The sequence below is a fragment of the Lemur catta genome, chromosome 5 (genome assembly GCF_020740605.2).
Source record: "Lemur catta isolate mLemCat1 chromosome 5, mLemCat1.pri, whole genome shotgun sequence".
Lineage (NCBI taxonomy): Eukaryota > Metazoa > Chordata > Mammalia > Primates > Lemuridae > Lemur > Lemur catta.
The window spans coordinates 102,436,611-102,452,636 of NC_059132.1; the positions used below are offsets into that span (position 1 = coordinate 102,436,611).

General features: G+C 38.5%; 1 protein-coding gene across 1 annotated transcript in view; it reads right to left on the reverse strand.

The window, feature by feature from the left end:
- Positions 1–16,026, reverse strand: part of WWC2 (WW and C2 domain containing 2) — a 171,269-nt gene that overhangs the window by 71,010 nt on the left and 84,233 nt on the right. The window contains 2 exon segments of the mRNA XM_045552450.1: positions 6,127–6,203; positions 7,008–7,211. Coding sequence (XP_045408406.1) covers positions 6,127–6,203; positions 7,008–7,211 — 281 coding nt within the window.

Sequence of the window (16,026 nt, forward strand, 5' to 3'; positions counted from 1 at the left end):
GAAAACAATTATGCAAAGTGAAAGAAACCAGTCACAAAAGATCGTATGTTGGATGATTCCATTCATATGAAATGTCTATAACAGGCACATCTAGAAAGACAGAAAGTGGTGGCCGTTTGGGGCTTGGGAGTAGGGTAGGCAAGCGGGGAATGGGGAGTAACTGCTAAAGGGTACAGAATTCCCTTTGGGCGGCAAAAATGTTCTAAAATTAGATTGTGATAATGTGTATATAATTATGAATATACCATTAAATTGTATATTTTAAATGGGTAAATTGTATAGTATGTGAATTATTTCTCACTAAAGCTGTTAAAAAAAATAAACTGGCAAATGGAAAGAGAAAAGGTAGATCACCACCAAAAAACTAAACAAATCACTACCTAACAAAGACAAAATCAAAAACCACGATATCTTATCTATCAATTAAACTAGCAAAAAATAAATACAAATGATAAAAACTTAGTCAAATGTCTCCCAATTTCAGATGAACATCCAAACCCTTTCAGCGTGGTGAGGCCTGCAGGCTCTCGGTGTCGTCCTCTCATTGCCTGACCAGCTCTCACTTCCTCTCCTGCTACTCTGCCCATCCTCCCTCTGTTGTGGCCACATTTCTTCAAGTGGATCCTTGAAGGTCCCACACTTTCTCCTCCATCAGGACCTTCACACCGACTCTTCCCCACCTAACTAACATTTTCAACACCCCACCCAGTCTTTGCTCCAGAGCTGCCTTCACGATGAAACTTTCCCTGAACACAACACTCAGACGTGTAACCAGCTCTCCTTCCTTCCCCACACCCTGTTCTACGGCACTCCTGGTTGGATTGATTCTTTAAAAGAAAACATCAACAGAAGCTGAATTTATCAAAATGTTTTCTCTGCATCTATTGGAATGATTAATTATTTCCCTTCACTCTGTTAGTACAGTGAATAATTTTCAAATCCAAAACTGTACTTTCCTAGGCTAAGTCCACATCGGCCCTGATATATTATTTTTAAATGCTGTATTTAGTTTACCAATATTTCGCTTAGGATTTTTGCTTCTATGCCTATGAACATGGCTAGCTTACACATTTTTTTCTCATACAATCTTGTCAGACTTTGGTGTCAAAGTTATGCTAGCCTCATCCTGACGGTTTCCCTGAAATTTCTTTGATAGCAACAGGGCTAATCAGATTTTTTTCTTTCATCTTGAGTCATTTTTGGTCAATAATATTTTAATAGGAATTAACCATTTCATTTCAAAATTCAAATGTAATATTATAAATTTCCTCATAATGTCTTATTTCTTAAACATTCGTAGTTTTATCCCTTTTCATTCCTTGTACTTTTTTATTTATTCCTTTTCTCTCTCACTTTTGAGTCAATCCTGACAGGCATCTGTCAATTTTATTATTCTTTCAAAAAATCATATTTTACTTTTGCTGGCCTATCATAGCCATGTTTTCTATTTTGATAATTTATGCCTTTAACTTTGCTTTCCTTCTATTCTCTTTGGACTTATTCTGTTGCTCTTAGGTTGAGTGCACTGCTCATTAATTTTAATACTTTCTTCCTTTCTAGTATATGCATTTAAGGCTGTAAGTTTCTCTCTCTCTTTCTACACAACTAAACTAGATTTTTTTTGATTCTCCAGTTTTTTCACTCTTGTCCTTTTTTATTCCAGGACCCAACCCAGGAGCCACGTTGTATTCAGCTGTCAAGTCTCCTTAGGTGCCTCCGGTATGTGACAGCTCCTCACTCCTTCCTTGTCTCGGCCCTGTTCATTTTTGCACAGAGATAACCAGATGTTTTATAAAGTGTACCTCAATTTGGGTTTGCTTGATGCTCTCTCATAATTAGATTGAGATCATGGATTTGGCAGAGAATACCACACAGGTGATGTGTCCTTCTCATCAAATGATATCTGCTATGCTACATGCTATCAACAGGACTTATTGCTGGTGATGTAAACCCTGGTTACAGCAGGGTTTGCCAGGTTTCTTCACTGTAAATTAACTATTTTTTCTCTTACACACTCCATCCATCAGAAGGTACTATATCTAGCCCATACTCAAGAAGAAGAAAAGTATCAAAAAAACAGTGGACACGTTAAAACCACCACAGTTAAATAATACATATTTGCAGGGAGATACTTTCAGGCTATGCAAATATCCTCTTTTCCCAAGTTTTACTCACTAATTTTAGCAAACAGCATTCATGTATGTTTGACCCATTATTATTTATAAGTGTATAGTTCTGGATTTCCAAATTATGCCACTTCTAACTTACAAGTGTAACATATATAATGAAAAGAAAAAAACCTTAAGCATACCACTCAATAATGACCCCAAAGTTAAAACACCCACATAATGGCCAATAGATGAAGAAAGAATACATTATCGGAAACCCAGAAGTCGTTCTTGTGCCCCTCCAAATTACTAACCCTCCCCTTTTCTTCAAAGGTAACCACTATCTTGACTTCTAATTCTTGAAATAGTTTGTCATTTTTGAACTTCATATGTGTGTATTCTTTTGTGCCTAGCTTCATTCACTCAACATTGTGTCACTGCATGCAATCATGTTCATCTATTTTCATTTCTATATAATGTTCTCCATCATGACCATACCAAATGCATTCATCCATTCTGCTACTGATACACACTTCAAGTTTTAACCTATCACACTATGAACTTCCTCTTCGTACGAGGCCTCTGATATTAAGAGCCAACTAAACCTGGCAAAGAATAAGCTTTATATAAGAGATTCTGCTACACTAGAAGACAGTTCTGGGGAACATGATCACTTGGAACCTCCTGTGACATCTCTGATTGGGATGGGGGCTCCATTTCCTTCTCAATGATTATTGGATGAGATAATCCTAATATGTTTTTGTTTTTAAATCTCTCCCTAAGTTTTCATATTTCCTACAAGGGATTTAAGTGGACAGACTATTAAAGTTTATTGTGGTTATTCCATTTACACATGTCTTACAAAGATAAGAACTGTAAAAAATGATTAAAATTTCAAAGGGCAGTAATAAGTAATAATGTTCTCAGAAGCACATAGCTCGAGTGAGTACTGGAGTTTAAGTTTTGACCAAAAATGCCTTCACTTCTTTTTGCTTTTTCTTTTTTTTAAGATAAGGTATCTAGCCTAGTAGATCACAGAAATGTATAAACACAATATAGAGACACAGCACTAAGGTATTTGACAAACCTTCACATGACATTATTGAGAAATGTGCAGAGAAATATGGATGCATTAAAAGAGTAAGGGGTCCAGGACACCTGGCAGGGGTGGGGAACTTGCAGCCTCAAGGCCACGTGTGGCTCCTTGACCAAATGCAAATCCTTTATTAAATGTATTTATTCCAAAAATTTGGATTCAGTCAAAAGGCCACACTCAAGGATCCAGAGGGCCACATGTGGCCCCAAGGCCCTGAGAGGGATATTTACTGTAGAATGACACAGAACACTTCTATCAATGACTTCAAAAACAAAACCAAGAAATTCATACTAACGAGAGCTTTGGCTTCCAGTAAGAGTAGACAAACCTTTTCACACTCTTTCAGAGAACAAATAGAAAAGTTGTGTGGAAACAGACATCTATTTAAGGACACTGGAGAACTACTAAGGTAGCAAGAATTTGTGTTAAAGATCTAGAAGATAAGGGAAGCTCAGTGTCATGACCCAAACATGTCACTGTTTTTCCCTTTGAGGTATTTGCTGACACCACAGAGAAACTGCGAAGTTGGAAGCATGTAGTGACTGAGCGCCTGAGACACAGAGAACTCTGGCAGTTCCAGAGCTGAGGCATAAGGGGAGAGATTTGGAGTTCAGCCTCGATCAGTCACAAGGGGCCCTGGTAAAACATTCCAAGTGTTTCACTAGGACTTTGAAGAGTTTTGCCCCAAGAGAAAGGCTAAACTGGAAATAGACTCACCTTTAGAAAGGGACTGAAGCCCACATTCCAGTCAGCTCCAATTCTGATTGGATTAAAATTATCTGCCCCTAGCCTAACTACCTACAAGAAGGAAAACTAGATTCTCACCAAAGATGACAAGATGTTCAAAAATTATATATCAATGTGCAGAATTTGGACAATAGAAATAATAAAGATAATAATCAAACAGAAATTTTTAAAATTGAAAAGTACAGTGTAATTCAGCTAGAATCAATGAAAGAAGAATCTCCAAATGTTTGAAAATTAAGCAATACACTCATATGAGAAATCATAAAGAAAGAAAATATTTTTAACTAAGTGATAATGAAAATACAAAAATCAAAACTTGTGGGATGTAGGAGAAAGCCATGTAAAGTAATTTAGAACCTCAAATGCAGACATTAGAAAGTAGGAATGGCTGAAACTTACGCAGTATCCAATAAGACATGTACAGTCACATATCTCATAATGACATTTCTCCACATATATGATGGTGGTCCCATAAGATTTAATGGAGTTGAAAAATTTGGTAGGACAACACATTACTTTTTCTGTGCTTAGACATGGTTAAATATTAATACATAGATATTTCCCATTGTATTATAACTGCCTGCAGTATTCAGTACAGTCAGATGCTGTACAGGCCTGTGGCCTAGGAGCAATACGCTGTACCACATACATAGGTGTATAGTAGCTGTACCATCCACATTTGTGTAAGTGCATCTATCATTTCATACAATGATGAAACCATCTAACGACACATTTCTGAGGATGTAACCCTGTCGTTAAGTGACACATGACTGTGTATTTTTAAAATAAATTGTACTGTGTATATTTGAGGTTTACAACCTAATGTTATGTGACAAAATGGTTACTATAGTAAAGCAAATTAACATATCCATCAACTCACAGTTTTTTGTTACAAGAACTAAAATCTGTTTATTTAACAAAAGTCCCTAATACAATATACTGTTACTACCTACAATCTTCATGTTGAACATCAGATCTCTAGACTTGTTCATCCTACATATCTGCTTACTTCATATCCTTTGAACTACATCTCTCTGTTTCCTCTTCCCCCACCCCTTCCCCATAACCACTGTTTTATTTTCTATTTCTGTATGTTTGACTTTTTTTTTTTTTTTACGATTCCACATATAAGTGAGATCATTCAGCCATAAAAAAGGAGATCCTGCTGTTTGCTACAAAATCATGGACCTGGAGAACTATGCTGTGTAATAGGTATATTTTTTGACATAGCAATTCCAGTCCTAGCTGCAAAACCAACAAAACTGTGTACATATGTGCACCAAAAGACATGTATAATAGACATGTACATTAAGGCATAATTTTTAATAATCAGAAATTGACATAAACTTTTCTGTACATCACCAGTAAATGAGATAAAGAATTTATGGTATATACACGAAAGTGGAATACTACACAGCAATAAAAATGAATGTGAATGAACCTCAAAACATTGTTGAGCAAAACAAGCCATTAAACAATACAATATGGTAGCATGCCAGTTTTACACAGTGCAAAGCAGGCCAACAACTAACCTCGTGTTAATAAGGACGGTATATCTTTAGAGAGAAGCGTAAGGACAATGAAAGGACACAACAGAGGCTTCTGTAGTCATGGTAATAACCTGTTTCATGACCTGGTCTTGGGTACATGAGTTTATTTACTTGAACAGTCTTTAATACTCCAAAAATCAAGAATAACAAACTCTGGCCTTAACAGCAGTTTGGTCAAAAAGATTTATGGCAAGGATCAGGAAATAATCCTGTAAAAGGAATTATGAGGACTTAGCAAAGTCTGACCTAGAAAAGGCATGACATGATGACATGATGATACAAATTGTAGGCATCTTTAAATATCGGGTTGTCTGATGAAAGAGTAACATGGTTTAACTCTGGAGGATAAAACTCAGAACAATGAGCAAAGACAAGTTATCAAGATTCAAATTTTGATTCAATATTCTAACAATGAAACTGTGCAATAAATGGAATATGTGTCACATCAATAACAAAGGTGATCCCAAACACTGAACTTGTTCAAACAGAGGCAGAAAGACCACCCATCAGGGAGAGGTAGAGGAGTTTGCTACAATGAGTGGAGACAGGAGATGATCACTAACACTCCTTCCACAGCCTTTAGAGTCTATACATAGTCAACCTGGAACCACACTTAAAAACTTACCCTTAATCGTGTAGTGGAGATCTCAGCTTTTAAAATATCAGGATCATATTTAGTACTGGATGAAGATCCTGAGAATACTTTGGAAAGAGAAAAAAGAAGAAATAATTATTTACAAGCTGCCTAACTAGTTCTCAGTTTAGAATTTACTGACTCTTAAAACAAGATTTATGTGCTTCTGTGGATACTTATTTCTTTTTATAATTCCTTTATTGTCATTCACCAGACATGTAAATATAAAAAGTAACCTTCAAATCTCTATAATTTAAAGAAAAAATCAGTAAAGTGGAATGTCATACAGACCCTGGTGCTTAATTTTCTTCTAGATTTTATACATCTATGTCCTTAGAGGACTATACTGCAGGTGCAGTAGGTGAGAGCTTTGCATTATCCAGGAATTTATAATTTATGTAGCACTTCTGAGCCCATCACAGCTGCTTCTTTAAACAAAACCAGCTCCACATTATCAATTTACGAGATGAGGGGGAGGTAAATCAACTCAGGCCATCAACAGAAACCTCACGTTAGCTAGGAGTTCCAGTTCCTCCCCACTAAAAATATTCTACAAGAGTAGCAAAAAGGTCAAATTACTGGTCTTGTTCTGAAATGGTAAAAATTAACTCAAATGAATAAAAGACAATCAGGCAGAGGGAGGAGCAGAAACAGACGGCACACAGAATCCCCAAACGGGAAGACTTTCATCTGGAATGGGGTGCAGGGGTTTCACTGAGAAATCTGTGGTGTGCCCTCACCCCCTAGGGTTTTCTTTCAGCCCAGGAGGAGAAAGGACTTAGAATGAAACTTCACAGAAATGCAAGTGGTCTTCTACTACCTACAATATTCAGTCTCCGTCTCTAAAGTCTGAGTAGCCACACTGCACTTACAGCTTGTGCGAGAACTTGACTTTTCCTTATAGGCATCATTTAATCGCACGTATTCATCCAGGGCCAATGCCAGTCTTTGCTCCTTCACGTGGTACAGCTCCTTCTGTGTCCTGAGTGCGTCCTGGGCCACTGAGAGATAGTCCTTGAGCATTTTCTCCTGCTCCCCCCTCCATTGTTTCCTTGGATCTTCTATCTGTGTGGTTTCTGAAAATACATTAGGTACAATTTTTCTTTTAGAATTTAGTTTTGTTTTCTGGATTATTTAAACTTCAGGGAGTAGCTAGCTTTAATTCTTGTATCCTCTGAGGAGTCCACTAGCATTTCTGCAGTGACTGTTCCCAAAATGTCATAGTTTTTGTTTTATTTACCCAGTCCATGCCCCTTCACCCCTCATCCTTTTCAGGTTCTTGCCAGCAATGTATTCTCACTGTAAATCCATCATACACAATGTTGCCAATTAGATCATGACTTTCAAGAATTCTTTGGCTCCCCAATGCCTACAGAATAACATCAAGCTATTTGTCCCAGCATCCAAGCCCCTCCTTATCTGAACCCAACCTACTTCCATGGCACGTGATGCCATTTGTCGAAGACAGGACTGCTTCATGCTGCCCCTACGTCAGCACTACTCTAAGCTGGTCTACTGTGCACACCAGCACCCGCTGCTGAACTGAGTTTCATGTCCATGACAGTAAGTACGGAAATCAGCAGTAAATATTCTGAAATCTTCATAGCAATTTTATTATTCTTATATCTGTTGAATCTAATAATATTGGGGCTTGTGCTTTGTATTTCTTTGCATCTGGGTGTTTTTTGAGGTTTTTGTTTGTTTGTTTTTTACTTTTCTAGTAATTCATTTTCATAGTATTTTACAAAAAATATCACTGAGTCCATGGCAGATTAAAAATTTATACATAAACAAACAAAAAACCCTGGTCCTGGTTTAAGGAGAATGCTCTAGTCTAAGATCCCGGTCCTTGGTTCTGCACACCAAAATCATGCAGAGACCCTGTAAAAAAATCCCAGACCAATTAGAGTCTCTGCAGGTAGAACCCAGGCCTGGTATGTGTAAGAGCTCCTCAGGTGATTCCAGGAAGTAGCCATGACCCAGCACCACCACTCTGTAGCAAAGCCCACGTCACCCCATCTGTAAGTCAGCCCTCCATCCTCTGGCTTCACAGCAGTTACCCACATTTTATAAAATTCAAACACATTCTTCACTGCGTGGTGAAGCTACAGTAGAAGCTACAAAGTGCAAAGAAAAACAAAATAAGAATATAAGTTACCCTAAACATTTTCTTATAATTTAAAACAGACAAATGGTTTTTTGTTTTGGGGTTTTTTTTGGGGGGGGGTTGGCCACATGTTGGGCCAAGGAGTTAGTGTCCAGCATTGGGACACAATGGTGTTTACAAGGGAATGGACAGTGAACCACAAAAGGTTAGTGCAGGTTGAAACATCACCCTGTGTCTGTGGACATGTATTAGACCCTTTTACTGTGAAAGACAGGACAGTCGTCATCTCCCTGAGGAGGGAGGGGCTGTGACTGGGACGGAGCAAATAAAGGAGACTCTGTGCATGCTGACAGTGTTCTGTTGCTTTCACTTATCGCAATTCCATGGTTGCTCACTTTAAAAATATTGATTCAACTTACATAGTTCAAGCTATACACTGTTTTGTATGTTGTATTCAATAAGACAACATTTTAAAATAAAAGTAAAATAATTCAAAGGAGTAAAAGCTATGGCATTATGACTTTAGATCTTGTCTTCAGCAGAATACTGTACCTGAGTGTAAACCAGCCCCCAAACACCAAATACAAACAGTACATAATGTGGAGCAAATAGAAGCATGTCTTTAACATAGAAAATACATGAAGCTGGATACACAAAAGGTTACACAGAATAGAGATTTAAAAAAAAAATGAAGAAGGGCATGATGGAATAACAGGGCCACTGTAAATAACTAGAAAACAGAATGAAATACATGAAACATTGATTTTCAGATGTTGGACAACAGGTAGTGCAAAGCTGTGATCTCTGAAAGAAGGAAAATGTGTCCTAAGACTACCCCACATTTCTACCTAAAAGCACTTTTTGCACAGCAGTGCAAAGAGGAGTAACCCAGGCAAAGGAAAGGGGTCCTGTTCAGTTGGGGGGCTGGGGGAGGGAGAGCAGATTTCAAGAAAGCCACGACCGGTGGAATTAGAGGAAAGCACAGAGATTGGAGAAATTCCACAACCTTACGGAGGGGTTGCATTAAGTCTGTGGGTGAATATTAAGATGCACAAAATGCAGAGGAGAAATACACAAAGCCAGGCAAAGCACAACTGGGACTCTACATGCAGATGAGTTCCCGAGCTCACACAGGGCTGTGACAGGTTCAGATTATGACCAGCCAGGGGAGAGAGGCCATAGTGAGTATCTGGGGAATTGAGTGGAGACCGCAGCAGGGTTACACCCTAGTAATGGATCTAAACAAGACATCGAGTAAGGGCTACTCAAACCTGATCTAACAAAGCTTCAAAACAAGGTTTTAAAGGACCAAGCAAGTAACTTAACTGCTAGGTGGGAAAAAAGTATAAAACTTAAAAAGATGACAAAATCTAGCATTCTCCCCCCCCCCGAAAAACCTTATAATATCCAGTATCCACTATAAAGTTATTAAATGTGACAAAAAACACAAGAATATGGCCCATAATCAGGAGAAAAATCAGTCAACAGAAACAAATCTGGAAATGTAGACTTGATGGAATAAGCATGATCTGGATAAAATAGCTATTTTGGAACTGAGTAGAGTCGAGAAATAAACCCACACATATACTGATAATTGTGTAAAAGGTTTGATCAGACAATTCACAAAAGACTACATGCCAATGGCCAGTCAGCAGATAAAAAGAGACTCAGCATCACGAATCTTCAGGGAAATGCAAGTTAAAACAATACTGCATACTATCTAAATGGCTAAAATTTAAAAACTGGCAATATCAAGTGCTGGAGAGGATGTGATGCATTTGGAAATCTCAGTCATTGCTACTGGGGATGTAAGATGCAGTCACTCTGGAAAGCAATTTAGCCATTACCACACAACCCAGCACTTTTACATGTTATTTGCCCAAGAGATATGAAAATAGGGATCCACAAAAACACCTGTAAACAAATGTTCATTAACAGCTTTATTCATGATAGACAAAAACTGTCCATTACAGTAATAGATAAACAAATTGTAGTGTATCCATACAATGAAATACTACTCAGCAATAAAAAGAAACAAAACACTAATACATGTGTGAATCTCAAACACATGCTGAGTGAAACACACTGGACACAAAGCAGTACATGCTGTGCGATTCCATTTTCATGAAATACTAGGCAAAGGCTAACCTAATCAACGACAAAGCAGATCAGTGGCCTGGACCACTCACTGCAATACAGAGAAGGCTCTTTCTGAGGGGATGGGAATGCCCCACATCTTGATTATTGCCATAGTATATACATTTGTAAAAACTCATAAACTGTATACTAAAAATAATGCAATTTATTGTATATAATTGCATATATAAAAGTTGATTTAAAGTTTTTTTTAAATGTACTTTAAAAGGTTGAGACAAACGTCTACAATATGAAAGAGAACTGAGGTGTAACACCCTTTGCCACTATCAGCCGGTGCTCGAGCACTGGTTAGGGAGCGAGGCCATGGAGGTCCGATCTTGCTTCAGTTACCAGCCAGCTGGGAGACTCTAGGCAAAGTATTTTACCTCTCTGATTCTCAAATCTCTCAGCTGTAAAAGGAAAGTGAAATATGGATGAATATGTGGGGTTTTCTGACTTCGCCTTTGTAGTGGACACCGTTGGTGTCCTATCCTGATATCCTTAGATCTGCTCTACCGGGTCCGCACCTGTCCCCCAGACGTAACTGCTCTTCATTGTTAACATACGGCTCATCCTTAAAGGACTCCAGAATACTGTCCTGCACCAGGTACCTCACCTGCAGCCAATGACTGACCCACGAAGGAGACAGAAAAAGCCTTCAGGCAGAGCAAACTCTGAGATGTAATTATAGTTCAGAGCCACCTCCCAACAAGTAGAGTCAGAGACTTTCTTTACAGAAATAAAACCCTTGTTTGCTTTTTCCCCTCATTTCTTTCCTCCTTTCTTGCTGGTTTATCTTGGGATTTCCTTCATAAACCACTTTCACTCAAATTCTTGGCTTAGGGCCTGCTTCTGAGAGAACCCAAGCCAATACAACCTTTCATAACCTATGCAAATGGAAGGAATGAAGTGTAATCCTGGACAGCACTACCGTGTGATGGTCTTAGTGACACTGTGCAGAGGGGAGATAAATCAGAGAAACAGGAAGAATCACTCTTGAAAATACAAAAAGGAAAATAAATCTGTCATTAACAGAGAAATGTAACAGCAAGTTCTATCAATCATTTTCTAAGACTCTACTGGAGAACTGAATTAAAAAGCTGCCCTGCTTATTGTGAAACATAAAACTGGTTAGATTAAGAACTCAATTTCCTCAATAATAGTATTTTTGTGTTCCAGTAGTAACAGTACTCTTAGATTTTAAGCACCTCATGTCATATCATACCTGAAGATGCCCCAAAGCACATTCTGGGCTGGTTTCTCTGGGGTAGAGAGATTATATATTTGTCAGCCCTGGCAACACTCCGAAAGGGAAAGGGGCAGAAACAAAAGGGACCGTGTTCCAACAAGAACCTCAGCGTTTATTACTGGAAGAGGATGAGGAAGTACTGAGGTGCAGGAGGAAGAGCCAAAGGAAAGCGACATGGTCACATTCCCCACGGGGTGGCAGGAAAGCTGATGGCCCTGCATTGTGAACAACTAAACAGAGGGATGATTCTTCCTCCCACCTATTACCTGGATAATTGAATGGATTCCACATTGAGAATACTGAGCCTCAGGTCACATGAAGGTTAAAAATCATAAACTCTGTGTTCAGTCTACTGGGGTTCAAATCCAGGGTTATCACTTACAAACTGTGTGACCTGGAGCAGGTTCTTAAACCTTGCCAGAGCTCAATTTCCTCCTCAGTGAAATGGAGCTAACTTCAGTGGGCTGTTCTGAAGATTAAATGAGATATTGCAATACCAAAAGCCCTTTAATGCTATTTAGCTATGATGCTGTCTCTGCTGCTCAGATCACAAGAGCAAAGAAATTACAAAGTCACATTCCCCACCCCCCATCAGCCTTAGCTCCAGAGAGCATCTGCGGCTAGAACTAAAGCTCCCCAGATTACTCTGCACCCATGTTTGACCTACCCATGGTTTGAACTGGTTGATGCTAACGGGATAATCACCTTTAACAAATGAAATATATACATACATATACACTGCCCACTCTTCACCCTCCATCTGTGCACATGGGAGCAAAACAGGAAAAAGAGAGACATTAGTACCTGTAGCTTAATAAATTATAAGATTATATCCATTTCTGCTTCCCCTAGTGGAATTTGCACTCTCCACCATATATGCATTTACACAAGATGTGGGGGCAGATTAGACGTGACTGATAAACAATTAAGAAAATATTGCTTCTCAAGCCTTCTCAGTATTACATAATGTTGCACTTTCCATTGGTTAGTGAATGGTGTATTAATCATTTTTAAAAATCTTCTATATTTTATGATGCTTTGACATCTCTGGGGCGTTGCTGACTGGGAAGAGACTGCCTCTCTCAGGGCTAGCTAATTCTTAAAAAGATAACAAATGACTCCCTTGAGACCGCCTTTCATACGCAAATCAACCAGTCCAAAGTCTAAATCCCTAAATCCTCTTTTATCTAACTCTCACACCTCAAACCAGTATTTCCTCTGCCCTAAAGCAACTCACGGCCAGGCACAGCACAAATAGAGACCACTCCCATAACCTAGAGTCTGCTGAAATTATTCAATCAAGCCAATCCTAAACTTGCTCAAACTTACCTACCCTGCCTTGTGCATTTCTTCCCAAGGAAACCCCATAAAGACTGTAGGCTCTGATTTCTTCTTCCTTCCTTCTCCTGACTAACCTGGAAGCTTCCCCATGTGGCCCAGAATCACCTGGCATGCCTTCTTCCCTTGAGAGCTCTAGTAATAAAACTTTTTTCAATGGCACTGACCTCTTCCTGCCATCACTCAGTCACCTCAGGAAATGCTGGGCATAATAATCAAAACAAGATGGGTCACATCGGCAGGCTGTTCCTGATAAACTAGGATAGAAATATTAATTTATTAATTTGCTGTAATGTCCAGTGGTATATACTGTCTTCAAAATGCCCTGCATGTGAATCTCAACCGTGATGGAATTCAACTCAGTATTTCTGGTCGGCCCCAAGAGCTATAACAACTCAAAACACACAGAATGATATAAAGAGATCTGACCTGGCCCATAAGAATCTCTAGAGGCCAGACTGGTTCGGGAATGTTTAACCTGGCCTCTAGGGATAAGAGAGGACAAAGGGTTCGGGCTGTGATGCCTGGATAACCTTGGGGCCAAGAGAGGCCCTGGGTAATTAACAAATGGCCTGGGTTTGCCAGGCACACTGCAACCACTGCCTCATATGCAAGAGCTCTTGCTTCATAGTCACTGGTTAATAAAAGTTGAGCTTTCTCTTAAGTAGTGAGGATTTTGAACACTAATTTTAAAGATGTAAATATTTAAATATGCAAAAGATGCACATCTCATGTAATTATGAAAAAAAAAAAGTATGTTAGAGCCAATGTCTAAATAAGAGATGTAGAAGGGACAGTCCAGGACAGACAGACCGTTCAGGCAAGAATCTTCAAAGATATCATCACCATGGGCAGTCCAGGCATGCGGGGAACATGGAGGATGGGCAGAGATCAGCCAGTAAGAGTACGAACTTCTCAAGTTGATTCATTGTAACTCAGGTCACTAGTTATCCTAACATTTAATACTTATATATCTGAATGCAACCTGCCTCAAAGTACAGAATTTCTGACAAACAGAAATTTATGGTCTTGAAAAGTTTTCGTAGCTGTAGACAGCCCCTAATAATCCTCATCTCCTAGTAATTCATGCCCCTGGAGTATGGGCTAGCTTCTAATGAGTGGAACATGTGACAAGGTATCACTTCTGAGGTTAAGTTAGAAAGGATTGTGCTGTTGTCTTGCTCATTCTCTCCATCTCCTCCTGGTTCTTCTTGGCTTTTGAGCTCTAATGGAGCAAGCTACCATGTTGTAAGCTGTCCCCTGGAGAGGCTCATGGGGCATGGAATGAGGGATGCCTCTGGCCAGTCGTCAATGAGGAATTGAATCCTGCCAACAACCACAAAAATGGTCTGGGAAGCAGATCCTTCTCCAGTTGAGCCTTGAGATGACCGCAGCCTGGCTGATTCCTTGATTGTAGCCTTGTGGGAGACCTGGAGCCAGACGATCCAACTAAGCCTTACCTGGGTTTGTGGCCCATCAAAACCGTGAGATAATAAATATTATTTTAAGCCACTAAGTTTTGGGATAATTTGTTATGATAAGACATATAACTAATAACCTAACCAAATTAAGAGATAACACAAATTGAAACTATATATAAAAAATTTGAAATGTTTTGAAGTTATAATTACAAGGTAGATATTCTCAGATCTCTTTTAATATCTTTAGAGGTTTCAGCTAATCATATTTCCCTCCATGTTAGGGAATTGGTATACTTTCAATAAAATATTTGTCAACAGCTAAAATGGCACAAAACACTGACTGCAATACTGACTGACACTTAAATGAATAAAATGAAATAATAACAATAACAAACTATCAGCATTTGTTTTGAATAGGTCAGCAGAAACACTCCAGCAGATTGATTTAAATATTGAACGCTACGAGAGATTCAGCAGGAAACATTTACATTTCTGAAATATTGCACAATTCAAATATGAACTACAAAAGAGGGTCCCCAAAGGCACCTTAGAAGAAAGCTTCATAAAGCAGGATTGTGCTTCATCTTCATCCGTTATATTTGCTGAATAGATTTGTGAAGAATATTTATTAAATGTAAATACTTGAAGAAAGTATATTATACAAATGTGGTATTTTTTTATTAAGACCTAGTGGCCTTGGGAGATCACTGTATTATAATGCAATGTAATTTGCATGTTGTTTATTATATTAAATAAGTAATATATCACATATTGTTAAAACGTCATGTACCTCAAGGGAATTCACATTCCATCAGTTTTACAGATGTGGAACTTTATAGGTAGAGAACACATTGTGAGTTACAAGAGCTTATTGTGGAATAAGGAATATTCGAAGGAATATTATTTTTGTCTATAATACATATTTCTCTTCTTCCTGCTGTGCTCAGGAAGAATGAATGAAATGAATATATGTAACTTTCCCCATCTTTCTTTTTATACAGTATCTGCTATTTTTAATTATCTGTTCATGAATTCTACAGTTATTGACTATCTACCACATGCAATAGAGGAAACATGATGTTTAGGCCTGATTCCTCAGCCCAGACTTCACCACTACACAATACATCCATGTAAAAAAATCTGATAAAATCCAGCAACCTTTCATGATAAAAACCCTTAACAAACTAGGCATAGAAGGAACATACCTCAAAATTATAAAAGCCATATGACAAAAAATTATTTTAAATATAGAAGAAATTGTGACACAAATTTAAAAACAACTATTTTATGCATAGAATATGATTAGCACCTTCAGAGGAGAATGGTTAAGTGTCATGAAAGTTTAGACACACGGGGGTTTCTATTGCCTACCTTCTGGCTGAAAATGTATGGTCCAATGGAACAGGTAGTAATTAAAGAAGGCTTTGGAAGATTCCAGACAAGAGGACTCAGTCAGTGTTCACTTCCTCAGCTGTCACCCATCATTCCCCCAGTCACACCAGTATTCAGGTGCACTGAATTTCTTTTATTTCTTTCTTCAAGTCCTGCTTAGCCACTCAGACCTTTGACTTGACGTGTGGTCCTCCTTCTTCCAGAAAGTTTCTCCTTCTCCTAACCCCTGAACCCTATCCCATTCCTTT